General features: G+C 43.4%; 1 protein-coding gene across 1 annotated transcript in view; it reads left to right on the top strand.

Annotated features, from left to right (window-relative positions):
- The window catches only part of KIF5C (kinesin family member 5C), a 143,985-nt gene that overhangs the window by 46,083 nt on the left and 73,697 nt on the right, over positions 1 to 24,205 (top strand). Inside the window, exons 2-7 of the mRNA XM_087819861.1 lie at positions 1,957 to 2,047; positions 9,812 to 9,885; positions 16,014 to 16,118; positions 20,414 to 20,462; positions 20,736 to 20,791; positions 21,513 to 21,600. Coding sequence (XP_087675987.1) covers positions 1,957 to 2,047; positions 9,812 to 9,885; positions 16,014 to 16,118; positions 20,414 to 20,462; positions 20,736 to 20,791; positions 21,513 to 21,600 — 463 coding nt within the window. The remainder of the gene's footprint in view (positions 1 to 1,956; positions 2,048 to 9,811; positions 9,886 to 16,013; positions 16,119 to 20,413; positions 20,463 to 20,735; positions 20,792 to 21,512; positions 21,601 to 24,205) is intronic.

Genomic DNA, 24,205 nt, shown 5'->3' with positions numbered 1-24,205 from the left:
CTGCTGTATTCTGTGTGTTTTCTCTAAAACCCACAGTGGGGTCATGCTCTAAACAAGATGGTTTATTTGCTGATTCTAATCAAGTTTGGAGAAATAGTGGATTTGCTTTAAATTAAGCAAAGCTGCATTTTCTTTCCAAAAGGTTCAGTAGATGACAAATACTTAGGCAAACTGTGAATGTTTTATTCTTACCCTCTACCCTGCTGACATTTAGTTGAGTTTTACAAGTAGGTAATGCTAATAAGCGTGTAGTGGGCTGATGGTTGGCACTAGATGGTGACGAGGGATAGCCTCTTGGTTCTCTAATTGCATGAGACTTGCTGGGAACAAAATACCAGAATACGATCCCTTTCCATAATTTTACCAGAGTAACTGCTGCTGCATTGTATTAAAACAAAATTTTATGGCACCTTGAAATTTTCCATTTTTTTCTCCAGTTTGAAATAAGTTACTTCAAACTGGAAGTAGCTTATTTACCTGGTTGGCTCAATCCTGTTTTCAAAGAGTAAAGCTCAAACATAACACCTAAAGCGTAGGACCTTACCTACCCTAGTCATAAATAAGAAAAAGTTAAGCCAACCTGACAGCTGTGTACTTAGTTTTGTATGAAGGTTATTGGATGTAACAAGCCTTGTCCCTGCATCCCTCGTGAGCAGTTATCTTTTTGAGGTGTCATCCTGTCCTTGGGTGGTTCCTAGTGTCCAGAGCCATGTGTAGGAGGCACAGGGTGGGAGCAAAGGAGTCTGTGGGTGCTCATCTTTCCCACTTCTCCTGCCCTCCCCTCTGCCACTGTGGGAAAATAAAGCTGAAGGGCCGCCTGGGTGGATCAGGCTGTGGGTGGCATTGGTGTGATAAAGTGCTGTTACGGGGTGGGGAGGTTCTCCCAGGAAGAGGCTGGTCTGTCTCACCTGCCCCTTTCCCTAGTGCTCAGCACTGCCTGGCAGGTAAATGACAGTAACTCTTGATGAACATGGAGTGATTGGGTGTCAGGGCTCCTACAGTGCCCTGCAGTGCTTCTCCCCTCCACCTCTCACAGTTACCTCCTTGAATCCCACGGTCCAGAGCCAAACTAAATCCCAAGACCCCGCACCTGGGGGATCACCGGATCAACTGTAAGAAGGGCTTCCTATGTCCCTGCAGCCTCGGCCCAGTTAAGGCACCACTGACGCATGCGAAGAAAACACTAGAAGTCTTTGGGACACAAAGCAGTAATATCTTGCTAAGAAGAGCAGCTTCTTAAACCTGGCCGTGTTGTCTCCCATTGAGTAAAATCCAAGCGCAGCACCTGGGCTAGCAGTGTCTGCAGGCACGGGCCCCAGCTTTCCGCTTCTGCCTCCGCCCTCCAGTTCCCTGAGCACACCAGGCCCCTCTGCCTGCTCCACCCTCTGTCTGGAATATCCTTCCACAGCTCTTCACGTGCTGTAGACTTTCCGATCTTTTAAAGGCCCATTTAACTGCTACTTCCTCAGTGAGGTCTTCTGTGCCCTCTTTACCATCCCTCCTGCCCCATACATTCTGCATTTTGCATTTTCCCGTGTGCTTGCTTTCTTGCATATTACCTGCCTGCCACACTTGACTGAGTGCTTTACACGGCAGGACTGTTTCCTGGCAGCATCTAGTCTAGTGCCTCGCCCAGTGTAAGCTCTCAATAAATCAGTATTAGTTCAAATGAGTGAAAGGTGCATCAACCTACTTTTCATCAGAAAATATATTTCAAGTAAAACAACAACAACAACAACAGCTTTTTCTTTCTTCCCTCGGATTCTCAACATATAACACATAGAAACGCAATGTGAGTATGGTTCAGGCTGTAAAAGTTCCTGGTCGTGGTAAAGAACTGCCTTAAAGAATAGGGCCAGTGATTTAGTGTCTGTTGTCCTTGCTAATATTAGTGCTTCTTATTCCTAAACTTTTAATGTGTTTTCTCTGCCCTTCTCCTTTTGTCTTTCTTTTTAGCAAGGGAAGCCATATGTCTTCGACAGAGTGCTGCCTCCCAGCACGACCCAAGAGCAGGTTTACAGTGCGTGTGCCAAGCAAATTGTCAAAGGTAAGCGCTATTCCTTTATTTCCTCCTGGGCCTTTCAGAGTAATTGAAAACATTAAGTGATATTTGCAGCTTAAGAATCAATGTGCTTTGACTGTAAGCAGAGGCCTGCTAATTGGAAACACTGAGTTATAGCTCGAGGTCTGGCCCTGGTTTGCTGGGATGGTCATGCAAGTTATTTAATCTCCCTCTGCCTCCTTTCCAAGGAGATTTCTTTACTTCTTCTGCCACCTTTTTATCACCTAGAAGCTTCACAGCAAGGCAAACGAGGATCACAGTTTTTCTGCTGCCAGTATAGGAGCTTTTTTTACCTTTCAAGAAGAAAACTATATATTCCTGATGCTCCAATTGTACATTTTCGGTTGATTTTGTGCATATGTCTCTTCAGAAAGAACCTTAAATGTGGAAAATTCATAAAATCATAAAATCACAGCATCATAAAATCACATTACCTTGCTGGTTACTGAACTGTTTTTGCTACTCAGCACTCCTTAATTACATTCTTGTCTAACCCATTTTTCATCATCCCACTCAGGCCCCGACATTTGTTCCTCCAGAAAGGTAGCCTGAAGCCTAAATTTGTGTCTTGGAGATCTGTCCTTTTCTCTGGGACTGGCCTTGGCCCTGAGTGATTTCTGTCACAGTAACAGCAGGGAGACGAAGCAATTTACAAGTCACCCTCCCTTACCCTTTCAAATCAGGGGCAGGCTGGAGTTTGCCTGGCAGAGCTCACCATCTGCACTGAGCTGAGGGGCATCTCCCGCTACTTTGCTTTTCATCATTAAATCCTTGCTTTTTAATTTTGATGCTTCGGCAGTCGTGCTTTCAAATGTCTCGATGCTGCCACCTTTATAGCTCTGGATTTAAAGAGCAAAAAATAAAAACAAAATTTAAAAAAACCTTGTCATGTTAGATCTACTTATTTTTAGAAGCTGAGATGACTAACCTAATGCTTTGAAATTCATGAAAATCAGCCCTGGGTACATCTGTTAGATTAATTCTGACCCTGGACACCTGCGTGGGAGCCTGTCAGTATGTAATGTTCCTTGCTGAGGTGTACAGTTATTCACGTTCCTGTTGCAGACATCAATTAAGTTTGAAGGTCTTCGCAGTAACATTATTATAGAAAATTAACAGGAAAAACTGCCTGAATTTGAGCTCTCCTTGAATTAATAGGATGGGCCTGTAACTGGTGGTAATTTCCATATTCTCTTTCTATCTCAACATGTTCTTTCTCTCTTTTTGGAGCATATAGTTCTAGCTTGCTCCTAGTCAGCCCTACTTCCCCTCTATTATCAGACTCATTCATATTTTTATTAAAGCAAGTTTAATCACACATGCTCCAGAGTCTCCTTCTTTTTCTCTCCCATTCATCAGCAGAGCCAAAGAGTATTTACCACATGCTGTGCTAAGCATGAGGGCCATCTAAATATATACCCACCCTCCTTAAATTGGCATGGTAATTCAAAATGGAGAAACTCCACTGAAAAGAAATCCAGTGATTTTTTTTTTTTAAATATATCTTTATTGATTTTAGAGAGAGGAAAGGAGAGGGAGAGAGAGAGACAGAAACATCAATGATGAGAGAGTCATTGATCAAGCCCACAACCGGGCATGTGCCCTGACCGGGAATCGAACCCTGATCGCCTGGATCCCAGGTCGACGTTCAACCACTGAGCCACGCCCGGCCGGGCAAGAAATCCAGTGATTAACAAACAGTAATAATAATCTTTGAGTCTTTATTTACTAGAAAAGTTTGTGTTCCTTTCAGAGTTTGGATTTTTGTCCAGTATGAAATGTTAGAAATAGGCTGTCCCCAAGGAACTCTCATGAAGATGCAACCCAACCATGGATAACTTGAGACCCAATATATGGTGAGCCACAAAGAAAACCACTTAGAATAAAATTAGGCTCTGATATGATATGATGAACACATTTTTCAGGCACCATAAGTATTAAATACACAGAGTAATTTTGTAACAGTGAAGAGTACCTTAGTCTCCCTTGGAAGGAAATTGAGAGGGGGATAATGAAGACCTGATTTAACTTTTTTTTTTTTTAATGTTTCTATTGATTTCAGAGGGAGAAAGGGAGAGGGAGAGAGAGACAGAAACATTAATGATGAGAGAGTCATTGATGGGCTGCCTCCTGCACGCCCTGACTGGGAATCAAACCAGGACTGCCTGGTTCATAGGTTGACATTCAACCACTGAGTCATGCCTGCCGGGCTTAACTTTTTTAATATCCGCGAGGCTCACGTGAGGGGAAGTGGCCATGTATTTCCACATCATGAAGGTCAGACATAGGTATATAAGAAAGAGCTCCTTAGATAGATGACCAGTTGCAACTGAGGCATCTCCTGCCATGACAGGCTCTATTTAAATCAGGAGTGGGAGGTGGTGCTGTGGGGGCCTCTTTTCTAGCAAGAATTGAATCAGATGACTGAAGCAGCACCATAGTCTCCATGATTCATAAGGTGGTGGGCTGGTGAGCTTTCCTTCCAAGTCTGTCTAGACCCTAACGCTCCTGAGATCAGGAAGACTCTTTTTCACTGGTGACTTTATTCTCTTGTTTTTTTCATTCCCTTCAACTTCACTGGGTTTAAAAAAAAGTTTCAAGCATTTGATTGTAGAGTCCTGGCATCCCACACTCTCATCTTTGTCTGATGTGTGTTTTTTAAACTGTTGTCTGAAAGAATATGTAGAATTCCCCTCCATTTTTTCCAGAAGAGGCTATGGGGCTTGACCGCCAGCATGGTAAACAGGAAGGCTCCCATAAACACCAAGGAATGAAAAACCACGTTCATTGTTGAAGTAGGGTAGCTATGTCCCAGACTCCAGCAGTCACCCTGGGCATTTGCCTTCCAAATTAACTAACTAGATGTTGCCTATCCAATGCTAGAGAAGGTGGTTTTCTTGTTTTTCAGATCTAATTTCTTTAAACTTCATTCATTTGGTTGTTTCTTCCATTCGTTCCTTATGCAAGTATATTAAGTATTTACCACATGATAAGCACTGCTAGGGACAGGAGCCCCCAAGATATGTGACTGTGCAAGAATTTTTGAATATAAGGAGACAGACAGATGCATCCATAATTAGCATACACATGGGTATTACGACTTTTAAGGTGGGTGTGTGCAAAATGCTTTGGGAGCACAGAAGAAAGCCCCTGGATACTGATTTTGGTGGGTGTGGAAGGGAATTGCAGAATTAAGGAAGGCTTCTTGGAAAGGTTGGGTCTCAAGGACTGTAGAAGGGCTGTATAATCAGAGGACTAGCAAAAGCATAAAGACACAAATTATATGGCATGTTTGGGCAACTTAGAATGGAACAGGGTGCATGGGGATGAGACTTAAAAAAGTTAGACTGTATTGGAGTTCTTGAAATTGTTGGGCTTTATCCTATTGGCAGTGTAGACCCATTGAAGAATTTTAAGCTTAGAATATTATCAGATCTATTTTATTATTATGTTGTATATGACTCTTAAGGAGATACATTTACTTCTCTACTATTATCTATCAGGCACCTTCTATGCACGTTACATATGCTATTGTATTTTAATCTTAATAGCTCTATGGGGCATGATCATTATTTTTCCCTTTGTGCCAAAGAGGAGTTTGCGGTGAAGCAACTCAGCCAGGTCACTTGGAGGTAGTGAGGCTGAGACTTGAGCCTGAGTTTGTCTGACTTACTTAGATTTTTCTGCACTGTCCTCCCACTTTTCTGGTGGGACCATATGACATTTAAATATTTCTTGATTGATCTTTAGAGAGAGATAGGAAAGAGAAAAGAGAGAGAGAGAGAAACACCAGTTTGTTGTTCCACTTATTTATGCATTCACTGGTTGATTCTTGTATGTGTCCTGACCGAGGATCGAACTGGCAACCTTGTCGTATCAGGGACGACGCTCTAACCAAATGAGCTACCAGGCCAGGACCAATGAGCATTTAATAACAATTATTTTATGAGTTGTTCCTTTCAGCCATATGGACTGTTAACCAAGCATTACAATAAGATAGGGATCGGAATGGGGGTAGGAGGAAGGTAGAGGAAAGAGAATAGAGGTTGCAGCTCTAGAGCTTCCAGGTGGCCCTGGCTGTCTGCCAATAATGAGATGCATTTCAGTTTTGAAGGTGCCGCAGGCCTCCACCTGGGCACAGTGGCAGCCCTTCAGGTTGGCTGGTTAGCCCAGCATTCTGGTTGGCCCTGGTGTTCAGCAGGATTGCCTCTGCATTCTCCGCATACGGCCTACTCGAGTCCTTTGGCTGACTGGCAAGAGCCTTAGGATTCCAAACCAGGGATGACTTGTGTGTCAGTGACTATTGCCAGGGATCCTGGTGCCACAGACGGGCCATTTCACCTGGAAAGCTGGTGGGAGGTCACAACAGCCTCCTCAGGAACATTGATGTGTAGGTGTGATTACGCCCTCCTTAAATTCTTACCTGACAATCGAACTTACTCTTCTGCTCCAGCAAGACCTGGACTCAGAACTAGCAAAGCCTAGGGCCGAAAACTTGGCTTTTGAAGCTTCAGCAAAAGGCAAAAGTATTTTCAAGTGTCCCACTCCCCTCCTCACTCCTCCCGGGAGAGAAGAAGGCCCTTCCCACCTGTAGTGGAATCTCTCTGGGATTAGCTTGGCCACTAGATGGACACGTGTTGTGTTTGTGCGGTGCCACCGGCTGTGTGGTGCGAGCTGAGATCACATCACGCCAGACCCCATCACAAAGAAAGATCCTGTCTGGCTGAGCTGGTTCCTGGCTCTGTGACTTTTGTTACGGCAGAGACTCTGAAACAAATGCTTTCCTCAGGCCCAGGAACTGTCATTCAGCGTGATGAAAGTGCGTTTTTGTGGACTTGTTTCTGTTAGAGGCGGGTGGGGTGGTGGGGTGGCTCAGTGAGGCGCTGAGCACAGCCCTGCTCTCTTTCTCTCCTTGGGGGGTTCTCTTGCACCCTCCATCTCTTATCATCTCAGTGGCGAGCCCCCAAATGCATAGTTTGTGCTGCACTCTCCCTCTCCTCTCCACTAATAATCACACGTAGAGTTTTAAAACAAATAACACTCCCCCTCCCCCAACCTGGAGTTTGAGAGAAAATAGAGGACACAGGGTTCAGAGAGCTTTTTCTTTTCTTTTTAAATTACCTTCTAATTCAGAATTGAATTGATAGAGGGCAACCATCAGCTCCGCTCAACCTCGAACACTGGAGATAGTTACTTCAACAACGAATTAATTGTAACATGATTGTAAAGACTTTAAAGGCCAAGTGGAGTTTGTTCTAATGGGGTTTTATTTGTTCTCTTTTTCCTGAAAAAATAAAAGTAATTGTGCTCAGTGTTGAAATAGCAGCATGGAGCAATCAGGGATTCTCTAAGTATAGAGTCCCATGTACCCCTCAGCTCCTTACTCCGCAAGTTCACGGACGTTCTTATCCCAGTCCCTAACCCGCAGGTGCTCCGGGAGCAGCAGCTCACTAGGAATTAGTAGGGCCGTGCATGGTGGATTCGGAGACGTGGACTGGGCCTGGGGAGGCCTGGTTCAGGTGCCCTGGTCCTGTTGCTTTCTGTCAGCAGGGCTCGAGCTCTGAGCTGGGTTTTCTTTAGGGCGTGGCAGGTTGCTCAGAGCCTGTGTACATGTGCACTTGTAGAGTGTCCAGTGGCCCCTTACAAGGAGCAGAGGCAGCTGGACTCCTGGCCTTGGCTTCCTTACCCTTGTTCTAACGCCTGGGCTAATGGGTCCCAGAGTGCTTCCTACACAGGGGCTTAAGGTAAGGAAGCCCTTTCAGTCTGGGGGAGATGTTTAATTTCTAAGAAATGAAGCTTTAGTGCCGTGATTGTGGCTAGAATTCCAGTTGCCTGGAGTTCTTTGTGTGTGAATGCAGACTTTTAAAAGTACAACCAAAGGGGCTCGTTCTCCCTCCCGGGAGCATGCCCGAGCCTTTTCTTTCCTGCCTCCTCCCTTCTCAGGCATGCATCTCCTAAACTCTAAGGGACCCCGCGAGGCTTGCAACCAGGGGAGCAATGGGCAGTGGCAGCTTGTCCTGGGCTAACCGCCTGGACCTGTCTCCAAGGCCTCCTTTTCTCTGACTTGCCAGTGAGCCAAAGCAGCCCCGTCTAGGCTCTTCTGTTGCTTCTTCTATCCTAGGCCCTTCCTTGTTTCACTCTCCTCAGCTTTAATAAATGTACTTTCAAAAAAATAAAAAATAAAATAAAATAATAAAATAAAATAAAATAAAATAAAATTAAGTACAACCCAAGGGTGGGAACCTCTTTTCCTGGGTCCCTAAGAGCATCACATTCATGGACGTGTAGAGGCTCTTCTCTGGCTACTGTTTTCAGGCCTGAGGAATATTTTCTCCGAGAAAGTTGGCATTTTCATGAAAACTGAAGCTTGAACCTTCAACCCTTCTGTTGTCTTTAAGTTTTTGCTCCCTGTTACCAGGGAAACCATTACCAGAAGTCTGATACGTGTGAACATTCTCTCAATATAGCTTGATGCAAACTCTTGAGGGCTGCTAGGATTTAAAAAATTCTGCCACTTTATTTTTCCTTTTTAGCTTCCTAAAAGAAAACCCAGCTTTCTTTTCTTATCTCAGCTCAGACTTCGATAATATCAGATCTGTAAAATGTATAGTAAAAATTTTTAAGGAAATCCAACAAAACAACAAAAACTAACTGGCATCATATAGTTCAGAGGGACCCACCAATGAACCAAACAGATCTGATCAGGGCTTGAAATAGATGGAGCTGATTGCCTGGCTTAATTTTTTGCGTGTGTGTCCGTGGCCCTGAAAGGAACAGCTTGGTATGGGGCTCCTCTCCCTGCCCGCACCGTCCTGTCAGGAATGAAGACTTCCTCCCTGTGTAGAGAGGGTGGGTCAAGGATATTAATTATGCACCATTCCCCCTTCGATGAGGTTTATGTCGATGAAAGGGTGTCGAGGGAAACAAGCACACAATATATTTTAATCACCTCTGCTGCTTTGAAAGAATTCCCACAGGTGATTTTCAGTGCAAAGCAGCCTCCACCACACCCTCCCCATCCCCATGGAAGCTGGCTGCACTGTGCTGCGTGCGCCCAGTGTGCTCTCTGTGCATTGGAAGAAATCCCGATGCTGAAGGGCCCCGGCCCTCTCTCTTGCACAGTCACTAAAACAGAGGCTTTAGGTTTGAATCGGGGCCCTGGCGACTTCTGGGCTGATTGGATTGTCGCTGTGTGGCTCAGTTTACAGAGCAAGGCCCTGCCCCCCCCAGCTCTGGACCCGCTCCCCCTGAAGGGACTGTGCTGCGGCCTTCACAAGAAACCTCCCCAAGGAGCTCTCCTGGGCCAGGGTTCAAACTAACCCAAATCAGATCTTCAGGAAAGAAATTCTATTCTGCACCTCACTCCAGAGACGCAGGGCACGGATAATGGTTTTTTCCCCCTGACTGATCTCAAGAGATCAACTTAGAGAAGAAAACTCAAGTATCTTTCTACTAAAAGGAAAGTATTCTGCTTGATACCTGTCCTAATTTTATGTTACAGGGAGAGTGTGTCTTCCTCCCTCCCCTCTACATTAATACGCTCTGTAGGAATGTGAGTCCATTTCTCTTTGTTTGTGGAGCAGTGGAGGCCCTCGTTTCTGCTTTTATCGCTCAATTTTACTTAAAATGCAAATGGAGTTGAAATATCAAGTGTGTGAAAAATGAGATGGGCCATTTGGAAAATGTAATTTAAAAATATGCATACGATCAAAGTAATTGGTTAATTTTATTTATTTTTCTTGCTTGCAGATGTCCTTGAAGGTTATAATGGGACGATTTTTGCGTATGGACAGACTTCATCAGGAAAGACACATACCATGGAGGTAAGTTGCAGCATGCAGTGGTGTCAGGCTCTGAGACCGAACAGAACTGGTGCTTCTGGCAAAATTTGAGGTGCATGTGGCTTTTTACTGGGCAATAGAGATGGTTAAGGGGTGGTTATGTTTGGCCAGTTTATTTTATCTTTGAGAGGTTTTAAAATAACAGTGAGTAATAAAACCTCAGGAGTTCAGTATTTTAAAAAATCCTTCATTGATAGCTCTGTCAAAATAATAATAATAATAAATTTTATTAAAAATAATCATCAAGATAAATAGTGGTGTAAGTATCCTCATGGGCTGGAGCCCAATATAACAGAAAATCTTTTGTGAAAATCATTTACCCTAAGGAGGGCCTCTGGGGAGGCGAGTCTCCTCAGAAAAAATAAAAACTGTAGGTCAGAGATTAAAGAAGTTGGCTTGGGAACCAGATTCAGCCCACAGACATATTTCTGTTTGGCCTGCACAGTGGAGTTTTTGTTGTTGTTTTTTAAGTTTCAGGCAGTGTTTAAAATGAGATGATTTCACACAATTCTAAGTATCCAAATTTGGTTGAAAACTCTGAAGATCCAGCAACACTATGTAAAATTTCACCATAATATTAAAGGCAAGCTTCAAGAAAGCAGGGATCTTCATTGTCTTGGTCACCTTTCTACTCACATGTCTAGTGTGTGCAACAGTGGCTGTCACCTAGAAGGGGTTTGATAATGTATCTGTTAAAATGACACCCTTGTGGTGGCCCTGGCCAACCAAGGTGAACAGGGCTGGGCTCTCTAGTTTACCCTAGCCCACATCAGGAGTATGACTCATCTTCAGCATCCTTCCTCATTAATGTACACACCTGGCCCCTTTGGGCACTTGAGAGTGTGACCCCAGCTCAGATTGTTAGCCACGGAGCTCTGTGGCTCAGGCTGTCTTCCAGACAAGGCACATGTGCAGACAAATTGGCCCCTTTACCTCTTCTCTCCTTGTTTTTCCCATGGACCCTGGAAGGCCTTCAGGGCCAGATCATGCTTCAGAAGGCTGGGCCCACCTGACAGGTGAGGAGAGGTGGAAGAGTGGTTATTATAAGAAACTGCACAGAGGAAGTTTGGGGGAATTATTTTCCAAGCAGTGGGGTAAGATGAATCCTTAATCCTTCAAGCTTAGGTTTTTTTAATTTTTGGAGCCCTCCTGGGAGTATCACGGAGACGGCGGCTGCAGAATCAGTTTAGCTTATGAATCATTCCTATTGAAGAGGAGATTTCAAAGGCACGAGGCTAAAGTCCTCAGGGCTCTGATGTTCTGCTCACACTGATTTCAAGTGCCGGGTATGACTCTGGGGGATCTCATTTCTGTTGTGTTGACTCACTTGCACCATTTTGCTGGATACAGAGTGGTTCAGAGACTGAACAGATGAAAGGAAGCACAAGGATTGTTTGCCACCTCTCTGGACAGAGCAGGACTGCTCCCTGACACCAGGGCCTCCTTGGCCCCTCTTCCCGGCATCTCCCATCCTTCAGCAGTACCTTGGCACGCAGGCCTGGGTGTCCCCGTGCTCCTGCTCCAACCCCTTGTCTGCCTCTCTTGTTGGACCCCAGACCTTTGCCCCTTTCTGGCTATGTATTTTCTAAGTCCCACTCATTACAGTAGTTGTGGACTGAAACTCCTTCATAGGTCACAAGGCATAGGAGAGAGAGGGCATCTTGTGAGGATATGAATCAGCCTCTAGATTTTTGGAAAATTACCAAGTAATATACAGAACAACAATAACCTCTCAAAAATGCATTATTTAAAATTCTCCAAAATCTTAGGGAATGGTTATAAGAGTGGCTTTTTCAGTTTTGAGATTCATTCATTTTTGGAAAATGTAAGGTGTTTGCTGTGTCAGACATTTAAATTGTAAACCATCAAAGGAAAGACCTGTCTCCAGAGTAAAATCTTGGTTTGTGTTTGTGTATGGGGAGAATAGGTGGGTGTAAATGATGGCAAAAAGGGGTGTCAGCAATTTAAAGCTAAAATTGGAGGCAAGCCCCACAATGGCTGTGGCAGTGCTGGGAAACCAGGGGGACCCATGGGGACCAAAAGGGAACTGGATTCTGTGCAGATCACTCTCATAGTTGCCTAAATCCTGTGGCCTCTTCCTCCCGGTTGGTTTTAAAAGGTCGATTGCAGGGAGTGTTTTTCGTTATGTGACTTTTGAAGATTACACACTTATACAGGAGGAAGGCGTGGGTGGACGTGAGGCTTTTCCTAGTCCACCCCCCTCCCCAGTTTAATCTGGTTCTTTCTGTGGAGGGTTTATAGATTGTAGAAAAGGTAGGGGATATTTTAGAGGAAAACAGAGGAGAGGACCAGCCCCAAGCTAAAGTTGTAGAGACTGTAGGAGACCACGAAGTCCAGGACCCTGGAATGCAATTAAATTTAAAGAAACCCTGTGGGGTTTGCACCATCTGAAAGGAGGAATTTTATGTATTCGGAATTATACACAGTAATCTTTCAGAGACTTTGGAAGGGGTTGTTAACTGCCTGAATGGACAGAGCCGTCACATTTTAAAGCTGGTTTTCATTTTAATCCCCCCATTTTTGCTCTGACATCCAGTGGTGATTCCATTGCCTTCTATTGAGGGGAACAAACAGATAAGCCTACATAAAATTGGAAAGATTCGCTTTTGAAGATGGAGCATCTAAGGCAGATCTTCAGTAAAAATATGAAGCACTTGACAGTGCTGGTGCTGAGCTCGTGCACTGGGTCCAGCTGCACGGCCGGGGCCCAGGGGCCTGTGATGGGGAGGGGCCTGCTGGGACGCTGGCCGAGTGGGGGGAGAGGGCCTTCCTGTTGTTCAGCCTGTGATGCTGGGAAGGGCTTCTCTTGGCCCCACGCCTTGTTTCATGGCCTTCTTTAGCACACTGATACAGATGGATGGAGACACCCTGTGTTTCTCCGTCTGTCCAAAGGGACACCTGGAGGCCACCGAATGGGTACAGGCTGTGCCCGGCTGCCAAGCGGAGCCTGCCAAGTGGTTTTTACCGGGTCTGTCTGAGTGCACCGGTGCTCGTGTGAGCTGACTGGCTGCCTGCTTTCTCATCTTAAGTGTTTCAGGAAACTGTCCTCCTTGGGCAGTTTGAGGAGGCAACTGGGCCTGAAACAAAGGGAGTGTTGTTTCGTGGCCCAAGGCCTGGGTCTGGTTTCTTTTTTCATACCTGCTCCCAGAAGGACACACTTAGAAGTGGGGAAAGTTTTTGAAGAGCTTATACAGGATTCAAATATTAAAGAATCTTTTTTTTTTCTCTCTCTGGAAGAGACAAGATGATGAAGCGGTGCATTTCTTTGCTACTCAAGTCCATCCCTAATCCTCCAGCCAACTAAACTTGTCATTGTTCTCTAAGTGGGCGTTGCTGTCTCGGGGCCTGCACCTTTGCTGCTTTACTCCCGCCTCATCTCTGCCTGCATCCTCTCTGCCCACCCGTAACCTTGCTCATCCCGCAGGGGTTCGTGTTCTCCAAGGCAACCATCCCACGTCTCCCTCCAGGAAGGAACTTTCTCTTCTCTTGGGTTCTTTACCGCCTTTTATTGCCCGAGGCTAATATTTGTTGTATATGTGTACATGTGTATTTCATTTGCAAGGCAGTCAGCCTAGAAGCAGTGACGATCTTAATGGAACACCTCTGTCTCACACACACACACGTACCATCACCCAACACCACACTTATCAACACATACATACACCACTCAACCCAGACTCTGCACACACACACACCACTCATACCACATACGCACCACATACCACATATACCACACATACGCTATACACACACACCACACATCCACACAGCACACTCAACACTTCACAAATCAACACCACACCGCATACATGCGTGCGTGCACACACACACACGGATTGTTTGAGCAGGCTCAGTTTCCTGAGCATAAAGGCCCTGCTGCTCTTGGGCTTGTGAGCTAGATCAAGCATCCCAGCCCCTAAACCCATGGTAGATTGGGGATCACTTCTGTCTCCAAATGAGCATGTGTTTCCCTTTCATGTGATGTTGGGGTGGAGGCTTCAGAGAAACAAAACGGGGGATGTCCCAGACCTACCCATGGTTCTGCCTTGGTTTTTTTTCCTGACAGAGGCAAACAAAGGGGTGTCAATACTTGTATTAGTCAGGAATCAATTGGAAGATGAATCTGTTGAAAGGGAAAGCATCTAGGGAAACAGATTCGAGTCAATTTTAAATGATTTTGAATGATCAATCATTCTTTGGTTGTGGACAGCTGAAGAGAAACTAAAGGATTAAAGAGCTCTGGAGGAGTGGGGCTGGGGGATATTTTTTCGACTCTTGAGTCAGATAGGCCTGGTGGTGTTGTGGCATTTGACTGGAGAGAGATCTGCATTTTCACTGCAGGCTCATTTCTGCCAGCAGTTTCCACAGCCCAGAGAAGTGAGGTACAACATTTGATTTGTTACATGTCTATGATGTCCTGTGCAAATTAAAGTGATCAACATTTGAGCCTCTCAGTCTCTGTCATTTGGTGCTGTTTCATAAGATACATATTAATAATGTGGAGTAGAAATATGTTTCACACTTCAGGCCAAATAAACTCCAACAACTGCTTAATGAGAACCTGCTACGAGCTGAGTAATAGAATGATAGCATTTATTCTCATTGAACACATTATATATATACTGTTGAATTTAAGTTCCACAATAATTCTGTGCAGTATGTACTACATTAAATATAAGCTGTGGGGGAAGTACATAGGCACTGGTCGCCCCTGCATTTAGGGAGTGTACAGTCAAACTAAGAAACAGTATAAACACGTCAAATGATTTAGGATTCTTAGCAGATGAGGGCATTCCAGGGAGGGCCCAATTTCCTGGGTAAGAGCGCGTTGCCGGAGACCAGAACCTTTGCTGGTGTCACGCGACTTCTTGCTTTTGGTAACTCAAATGTTGGCTTGAAAGTCAGCCTGTCAGAGAGGGACTAAGTAGTGAACCCTTGAAGGGAAAGGAGGAACCATTCAAGAGAAACAAAGCAGATCCTTTAGGTACTGGGCAGATTTGGAGGAAGGATGTGGGTCAAAATCGTAAAGGCTGTGGGGCTTCCCTGCAAAACTAAAGAGCACTCTGGGTTTTGTGCTTTTCTTTGAGGTCCATTTATTCCGAGAGTTTTATAACTTTTGAAAGGTCTGAAAAAATTCTTTGGTAATATAGTTGCCAGTGGTCACTTTAGATGCAGACTATTTGTTCACTGATGGCTTGTTTAACATGTAACAGAACCCAAGTGTTCATTTGAATGTGGGCATAAATAAGACTCTGGGAGTTGTCCACCCAGATCCAGGCTAAGACCGTTGCTTTAAATACTTAAGAGATCTTCTTTAGGAATTGCTTTCAGATCCTATGTCGTATCTTTTTGGAAGTCTGAATCTTAAAAATGGATTTAGTATAGTCCACATAGCAGAAGAATCCATCTGTTCCTCTACCCCTTTGGTAAAATAAATAGAATTAGAAAAAAGGGTTAAAAAAGAATAAGAGAATATCTTACTTTTGGATTTAAGTAGTAGAAACAGCCAAACATTGTTTGGAACAGTTTAGGCTGGGAATTACAGATTTTAAAAAAGAAATAGATAAAATGGATTTTCTTGATTGGTTTGTAAAGTGATAATGAAGGTATTTTCTAACAAGGTTCTTAGGAATTTTTGAGCAATGATGACATTAATGAAACTGTCTCTGTCAGCTCTCAAGGTAATTGCATTAAAGCAGATTAACTTGGATTTGTAGGTTCTGGCCGGGTTGTAAAAATTCAAAAACAAAACCCACATTTCAGTTCAGTGTCGTCCCCACATACCCTCAGCCACCCCCCCCCCCACTGGCCTGCACGCTGATTCCAGTGGCCGCAGGAAGGAACCCTGGGGGCCTCTCTGCCTCACGGACCAAGCTCCCCCCTGCTGGGAAATAAGACCAACGTGTGGAGTTGCTCGGCTAACTTGGTGTGTTGGGGTGTCAGGTAGACCTCCAAGGCCGCAGGCAGCCCATGTGTGCGTGCTCCTGTTCCGCAGAGTTCTGTTTAAGAAGCCCAGGCGTGGCTCTTCCTCAGTCTCAGGTGTTTCCCAGCGCTCTTGAGCACCTGTGTTCGTATTTTTCACCCACTAGGGGAAGCTGCATGACCCTCAGCTCATGGGGATCATCCCCAGGATCGCACACGACATCTTCGACCATATCTACTCCATGGATGAAAACCTGGAGTTTCATATCAAGGTAAGTGCCATTGATTGAGACTTGGGAGAAGAAATAGGGCCCAAAATGACAGATTCTTAGCTTTCCTCTTATTTTGTACACGTGAACAAGATGATCTTATCTAATTTAAATGACATTCCTGTGGTAAGCAGAGCCATATTTTTTCTTTAATGATTAAGGTAATGCTTAGCTGTCTGGATGGTTTGCTTGAGATATCGAGATGAGGTAAAAGCCCTCTTTTGGATGGAGTCACATTGATGGCTGCCCAACTTCTGCCCTTTACTCTGGGTTTCTATAGACGTGACTGAAATGGGTCCACAAAGTGTGTTCCGTGGAACACAGCCCCTCATACTATTAATAGATGATTTACCAGGGAAAATACGTATGTGGCCAAATAAGCTGGGGACATGCTTTGTTGGACAATGCTCAGTTTATCACAGGCTTAAATATGCTATTGTGTAATGTGATTATGCCAAGGGGACGTGGAGGATATTTCATTTCCCAGCTTGACGGGCATATTTTTCCTCCCTTGGAGTCTGACGGATGGTGTTTTGGGAAGTGCGCTCTGAGAACTCTTGGGGGAGGGCCTTCTCTTCCTCCTCATTTTTCCGTGTGTGTGTGTGTGTGTGTGTGTTTATGTGCGTGCACGCGCATGAGTGTGTGTATCTGTGTGTGTGTGCGTGCGTGCATGTGTGTGTGTGCGTGTCAGTGTGTGTGTTTGTGTGTGTGTGTGCATTTAAACTGGAACCTATCCTTTTGCTTAAATTCATAATGTTTGGTATTTGAAATATATTCATCAGAACTACTTTATTTGCAAGTGACCGAAAGCCACTTGTTTAAGCAAATAGAAGAGGTTGTTCTAAGATAGAGAATCTGATAGCAGGCCTAGGGGAAAGGGGTTGTGGAAAAGCAAGAAATCTAGGTCCTACTTTTTTCTTTTTAACTTAAAAAAATTGAGTTATAATTCACATACCATAAAATTCGCCCTTTTAAAGTATACAGTTTGATGGTTTTTAGTCTCTTTCCAAAACTGTATAACCATGATTACTGTCTAAGTTGGGAATTTTTTCATCAACCCCCAAAGAAACTCCATATCCCTACAGTCCTAGCATTTCTTCTGTCTTGCTTTCTTTTTTTTGGGGGGGGGTGCACTCCGTTACAATCCTAGCATTTCTTCTGCCTTGATTTCTTTTTTGGGGGGAAGTGCACCCCGTTACAATCCTAGCATTTCTTCTGTCTTGCTTTCTTTTTGGGGGGTGCACTCCGTTACAGTCCTAGCATTTCTTCTGTCTTGCTTTCTTTTTGGGGGGTGCACTCTGTTACAGTCCTAGCATTTCTTCTGTCTTGCTTTCTTTTTGGGGGGTGCACTCTGTTACAGTCCTAGCATTTCTTCTGTCTTGCTTTCTGTTGGGGGGGTGCACCTCGTTACAGTCCTAGCATTTCTTCTGCCTTGCTTTCTTTTTGGGGCATGCACCATGGCAGCTCCTGTTCCACATTCTCTTATCGCTAATTCCTAATTCCCCGAGAAGCTGGCGCACTGGCCCGGCCTGCAGTAGGCGATCCCCCAGCTCTGATTCGCTGTGTCCTGGAGGCACATGGCTGGCTGGCCCTCACCATGGTGACTGGGGACAGGGTGGATGGGGTGGCGAGGGTAAAGGGCAGTGCTAAGAAGATGTGGAGCTGAGCAGACCAGTCAAGCGGCTGATCATCTTTGAAGGGCGGGACCTTTGTCCCCTAGGTCCACCATTGTAGAGACAAGGAAACAGAAGTTCAAAGCTGTAGATGCAGATGTCCAAAGTTACAAATCTAGCCATTGTCAGAGTTGAGATTAAACTCTTGATCCGACCAGCACATGCGGTATCTTTTTCATGAAATTAAACTTCTACCCTTCTTATATTTGCCAAGTACCTTTCCTAAATTATGTAGAAACAAGGCAATAACTGTTTGCCTAATTATAAATTGCATCTGGCAAATCTTTTCCCTTAGAGTCCTTTGTTGGCTAAACCAGCTTCTTGCCTGGGTTCTTTATATCTAAGGATACAGACGCTTGTTGCTTTGATGGGATCAAGATTTAGGAGCTTAGTGCATCTTTAAGGCTGTTTGCATTTAAATACCTCTGACTGCTATAGGGTTCTTATGGGATAATCCTGGAATAAGGTGCTAAACCAATGACTGCCTTCAAAATAGGGTCTCCTAATAGAATCTTATTAATATAAAAACAGCCCTGGCAGGAAGGGGGAGGAGGGGAGGGGCAATACTCATCTCTAGGGCTGAATTTCACTGCCCAGGTTCCTGTTCTGGGTCTGTAGTTATGCTTACTTATTTCATAAATAATATTTGTTAAGTGGGCAAGTTAGCTATGGACTACTTCATATTTTGAACAGAGTAGTGAGAGGCCTAATCAAGCAAAAGAGGCTTGATTAAGGCAATATTGAAAATCTTTTCCTTAAAGTAGGTCCCACAGAGGTTTTAAACATTTCTGAATATACTTTTTATTAATGCCAAACAATGCCTGTTTATTTTTCTTTTACCTGGCCTCACAAAGTATTTGAAGTGACAAAAATAACAAAATTAACCCCCTTCCCCACAAAAAGAAGCCAGAATCTGCTGTGGTAAAAATAAATAAATAAATCAGAATTCTCTTTTTACTTATATGAAATGTGGACAGGATTCTAATGGCCAGATTTGCTAGTATCTAGTTCAATGACTGCTTTTTAGATGTACTTAATTTTCTCTATAATCTATGGAAATAAGGGCACATGTTTAAGGTCTCAAAGATAACAGAAACATCTTATTGAAAATCAGACAATTCTGGAGACTACATAGACTGGGTTGGAGCCAGGGTTGAGTTAGCTGCAGGAAGGGCTGGGTTAGGGAGAGATGTCTAAGATTAGAGGCCAAACGGATCCATAGGATTACAGGAATGGGAGCAGTGGGTCTTTCGAAGGTTAGGTAAGTGTATCCATGGCAGACAAGGCTCAGCGACAGGGGAGTTTGAGACATTTGAGCTGGCAAAGGTTGTTAGGGAGACAGAGGGTACCCAGCTACAGATCCCAGGGTTTGAAGCCAGGACCCCAGATCTCAGAGACATGAAGAAGTCAGGAGGTTCCAGGCTGAGATGCAAACAAAAGATAATGAACCAGGGCTGAATTGGGTTAAGACCAGTGCCAGGTTACAGAGTCTTTGCTTGCTGCCCCCACTAGAGGCAAAATGGATCCAGAGCTGGGATGTGGGGTGAGATTTCACCTGTAGAGTCCCATCCCAACTTTACAGCTATCTTTTTCAACTTTATTATTATTATTTTTAAAATAACTTTTTGTCCATTCCTTTGTTTAGATTTCCCCAAACACCCATGAACAAAGGAAAGAAAACTTGATCTGAGAGGCAGAAGGCAAATGTAGGCAGAATAGAAAATCCTAGAGGGACTTTTTGACATCATCAAGTCTAATGCCTTCATTTAATAGATGGGAAAATCGAGGCTTAGGATCTTGGTTACATATGAATTAAATTTTTAAGATCACACCTTGTTAAAGTTGTTCTCAGACTTTAGCTTTCCTATGAATCACCTAGGGATTCGAGAAGCCAATTCCTAGGTCCCATCCTTGGAAATTCTGCTCCAGGAGAGCTGCTGTCAGGTTCAGGGCTCTGCAATTTAAACTACTGCTATGGGAGATGCTGATGTAGGTGGAGCTGTTGTGAGGTTTGAGAATTATTAACTGGAAGGCTTGCTTTCCCTCTTTGAGCCTTTTATGAAATTATATTTTGTGTTCAAATCCTTCCTGGACTCAAACCTGCCACCGTCATGATTTCTCTCCCAGTTACTTTTCTGGGCTCTTGTAGTTCTAAGCCTTTACCCCTCTCCCCACTTCCTTAAACGTTTGGGCCATGCTCCCACCCTGGTCTGATGAGGCTCTCAATATCATGCATGAGGTAAGGCCTACTGGTTTTTGATAATTACTTGCAAAGAATGTTTCCATTCCAGCTGTTGTCATACCCAGAAGTTTGCTTGGTGCTCATCTAAGGTAAAAGCTAGAGTCCTCCTGCACGTGACTGTCTAGCACATGATGTAAATAACACCTGAATAGAACCATAGGGAGCTGTGGTGAGGGGGACTCAGAGAACAGGCTGACAGTGGGAAGCAGGGGATACAGGAGTGCGAGCTGGAGCTCTGCACGCTAGGGCTCCGAATCTTCACTCTCGACCCCTTCTTCTTACTCCTTAGCTAATGCATGAAAAAAGCTTTTGTAAGTTCCAGTAATAATATTTTTGTAATATAGTGTAGCATTTCTGTTTCAAACTTAATTTGCTTTTAACAGGTTTCCTATTTCGAGATCTACTTGGACAAAATCAGGGACTTACTCGATGGTAAGTAGCCTGAATGCTTTTCCTTTATTTGTTCTGTACCTGAAGTCCAGGAAGGTTGGACTGATGTATAGCACTTCTGCTTAAGGACTTAATGAAAGTGTATAGAGATGTTCTCTTGCCTTCAGGCTATATGCTTATTCTTGCCAAGGTTTAAACTTGCATAAATATTGCTAAGAGGTTGCCTATCTTTTGTAACAATTTCTATTTTTCCTCCAATGCATAGTCTTTAACTTTGCTTTTCTTCTTTGCATGTCATCATTATTATCTCTATAGTGTCCAAGACAAACTTGGCTGTTCATGAAGATAAAAACAGAGTCCCGTATGTAAAGGTATGAGGAAAACTTGGTTGCTGATACAATTAATTTCTCTCCAGTCACTGTCATAATAATTAGTACATAGGATGCCCAAAGTATTATGTATATAAATCACATACAGATATTTAATCATGCTCCTTATATTTAAAATTCACCTGGTTAAAAAAAATAGACATTTAATTTTTTCAATCATATCTCTCTATGTGAATGTATCACAGATGTATAATTCCATGCTGAGACTTGCAGAAGTGAACAGACATTTATTATTCACATTTAAAGGGGATTTGGTACTGAGTACAACTGTTTATACTTTGTTGTTAGGGGAAGCCTATTATAGCATTATGTCTAGCACTTCAAAGTGTCTAATTAAAGTTGGTGGCTAGATGGTAATAAATAAAGATGGAAGACAAAGTAAAACTTCATCTATTTCTTTTTGTCATTGCTTTTCTTCTTTATTTCTGTCTTACTGCTGCTGAGTTTGAATATGTATTCAAAAATCTAGGGAAATTCGGCATTTCTTTTCTGGTTTATTTCTGGGTGTCCTAGGGGTTGCTCAGCCTTCTTTTTTAATGTAGAATTCAAGCCTTAGGCACGGGGGGGGAAGTTGTTGGATCAACATTGCAGTCTTTCTCTTGATCTGCACATCTAGAGGAGAAATGGGAATATATTTAGCTGTTTCAAAGTATTGTTGCTTTTCAATTTTTTAACAGCAAACCTGAACTTCACTGTCTTGCAGGGGTGCACCGAGCGGTTTGTGTCCAGCCCGGAGGAAGTCATGGATGTGATAGATGAAGGCAAGGCAAACCGACACGTGGCTGTAACAAGTAAGCATGGGGTGGCGTTTCCTCCCCTCTAACTTCGGATACAAATGTCTGCCTACCCACCAGGAGGGCTGGGTAATGAGGTCCACATGAAATAACGCATCGGAAGGTGCTCAAAAGCTGTGACTCAGACACAAACACGGGATGTGCCGAGTACCTAGGCAGGTTGTGGGAAACAGCGCCTCCTGCTGTCCAGGGAACTCTTGGAAATACTGGGTGGGACTCATTGGAACCTGGTAACAGCCGAGGCTGGAACCCTGGGGAAAACAACCTACCAACCAACCAGCCTACCAAAGTGGGGAAAAAGTAAGCTTCTAAGTTTACCATGTTATTGTTCAGGCATTTAAAAAAAACCCCAAACCAATAAATTCTGCAGTCATACACATGGAAAGACACCATATTAGAGTTCTGCCCTCTGCATAACAGGAAAAGGAAGGAGGAACTCCGAAAGTGGAGCTGAGAGCATTGTTGAAAACTTATCCATGGGTGTTAGCAACACATTCAGGCCAGTGTGGTTACTTTCCAGTTCCTTCCTCGCACGTGCACACATCTCAGGGAAGCAGGTCATACAGTGTTCGAACGCCAGAGGTTCCATGAAAAATGGGGCTGTCTGTCTTATTCAGAGGCATGTGGATGAATGAGATTGACTTCATGTGAAGAAGAGCTGAAAAAGCTAAGGCTTTCTAGCTTGGGAGAGAGAAATAAATCTGGGGAGGACATGTGGACAGTGCAGTATTTCTCAGCACGTTCAAGGTGCTGGCATTAGGAAGGAGTGAGCTTGCTTTGTTTGATCTGAATGCACAGACCACCCAGGATTGTTGAAGCTGCAGGGAGGCAGATTTTGGCTTACACAGGAGCTCTCTAGCCCTACCCCAGTTAACGCCTGCCGCCTGGAGAAGGAGTGAGTTCACTGCATGTTGTAGGAGAGAGTCGAGTGCTGGTTGGTTGACTGGCCTGGCCTCTTTAAGTATCTCCCACCCAAGGTTCTATAATGCAGCACTGTAATTCTCAACCTATTCCCTACCCCAACAAATGTATCAGATGATGTTTATATATGAAGCATATTTCATAGGTGAGTCTAGACTTGTGTAGAGTGTAGGTTAAACTCTACTTTCTCTCCTGCTTAAAACACACACACTAACACTAACACTGATACACATACATGAAAGAATGTAAGACTCATATTCTTATAGCATCTCTCATTTATAAAGAAATGATTTACTTGATTTTTTAAAGCTATTGTTAGTCATGAATTACTTATGGTATAACTAACAAGCCATCTTGGCCCCTTGGTTCAGAACTTTTGGCCCAGAACATTACTATTTTTCTTATCATTCTGGTAATGTTGTTTTAAAACTTATTGTGGTAAAATACACATAACATAAAATTTACCATTGTAACATTTTAAATGTACAATTTAAAATGTACAGTCACAATGTTGTGCAGCCATCACCACTATTTATAGAACTTTGAAACTCCATATACCCGTTGAATAATAACTTCCTATACTCTCTCCTCCCAACCCCTGATAACCACCATTCTACTTTGTCTCAATGAATTTGACAACTCTAGGTACCTCTTATAAGTGGAATGATACAAACTCTTTTATAACTTGCTTATTTCACTTAGCATAATGTCTTCAAGATTCATTCATGTTGTAGCATGTTTTAGAATTTTTTTCTCTTTAAGTCTGAATAATTTTTCTTTTTAAGGCATGTATATACCATATTTTATTTATCTATTCATCCAAAGATGGACACTTGTGTTGCTTCCATCTTTTGGCTGTTGTGAATAATGCTGCTATGAACATGGGTGTATAAATACCTGTCCAAGTTTCTGCTTTCAGTTCTTTTGGGGATATACCCAGAAGTGGAATTGATGAATCATATGGTAATTCTACTTTTAATTTTTGAAGAAACTGCCATACTGTTTCTATAGCAGCTGCACCATTTGCATTCACACCAACAGTGCACAAGAGTTTCAATTTCTCCACATCCTTGCTAACACTTATTTTCTTAATCCCTTCCTCCTTTCCTTCCGCCATCCTAATGGATGTCAAGTGGTATCTCATTGTGGCTTTGATTTGCAATTCCTTTATGATTAGTGATGTTGAACATCTTTTCATGTGGTTATTGGCCATTTGCACATGTTTGGAGAAATGTCTATTCCAGTCCTTTGCCCATTTTTAAACTGAGTTGTTTGTTTTGTTATTGTTGATTTATAAGAGCTTTTTATATATTGTGGATATCAATCCTTCATCAGATATATGATTTGCAAATATTTTCTCTCATTCTGTGGGTTGCCTTTTTACTCCATTGCTAGTGTCCTTTGATGCATAAAAGTTTTTAATATTGATGAAGTCCAATTCGTTTTTTCTTTCGTTGCTTGTGTTTTTGTTGTCGGATCCAAGAAATCATTGCCTACCAGTGTCATGAAGCTTTCCTCCTGTGTTTTCTTCTAAGGTTTTATAGTTTTAGCTTTTATGTTTGGGTCTTTGATCCTTTTTGACTTAATTTTTGTGTGACCTAAGGTAAGAGTCCAATTTTTTTTTTTTTTTTGCATGTGGATATCCAATTTTCCCAACACCATTTGGTAAAGAGATTGTCCT

The sequence above is a fragment of the Miniopterus natalensis genome, chromosome 8 (genome assembly GCF_054644295.1).
Source record: "Miniopterus natalensis isolate mMinNat1 chromosome 8, mMinNat1.hap1, whole genome shotgun sequence".
NCBI classification, from domain to species: Eukaryota; Metazoa; Chordata; class Mammalia; order Chiroptera; family Miniopteridae; genus Miniopterus; species Miniopterus natalensis.
Note: the sequence above shows the minus strand (reverse complement) of the source record. Positions and strands in the feature narration are given on the sequence as shown.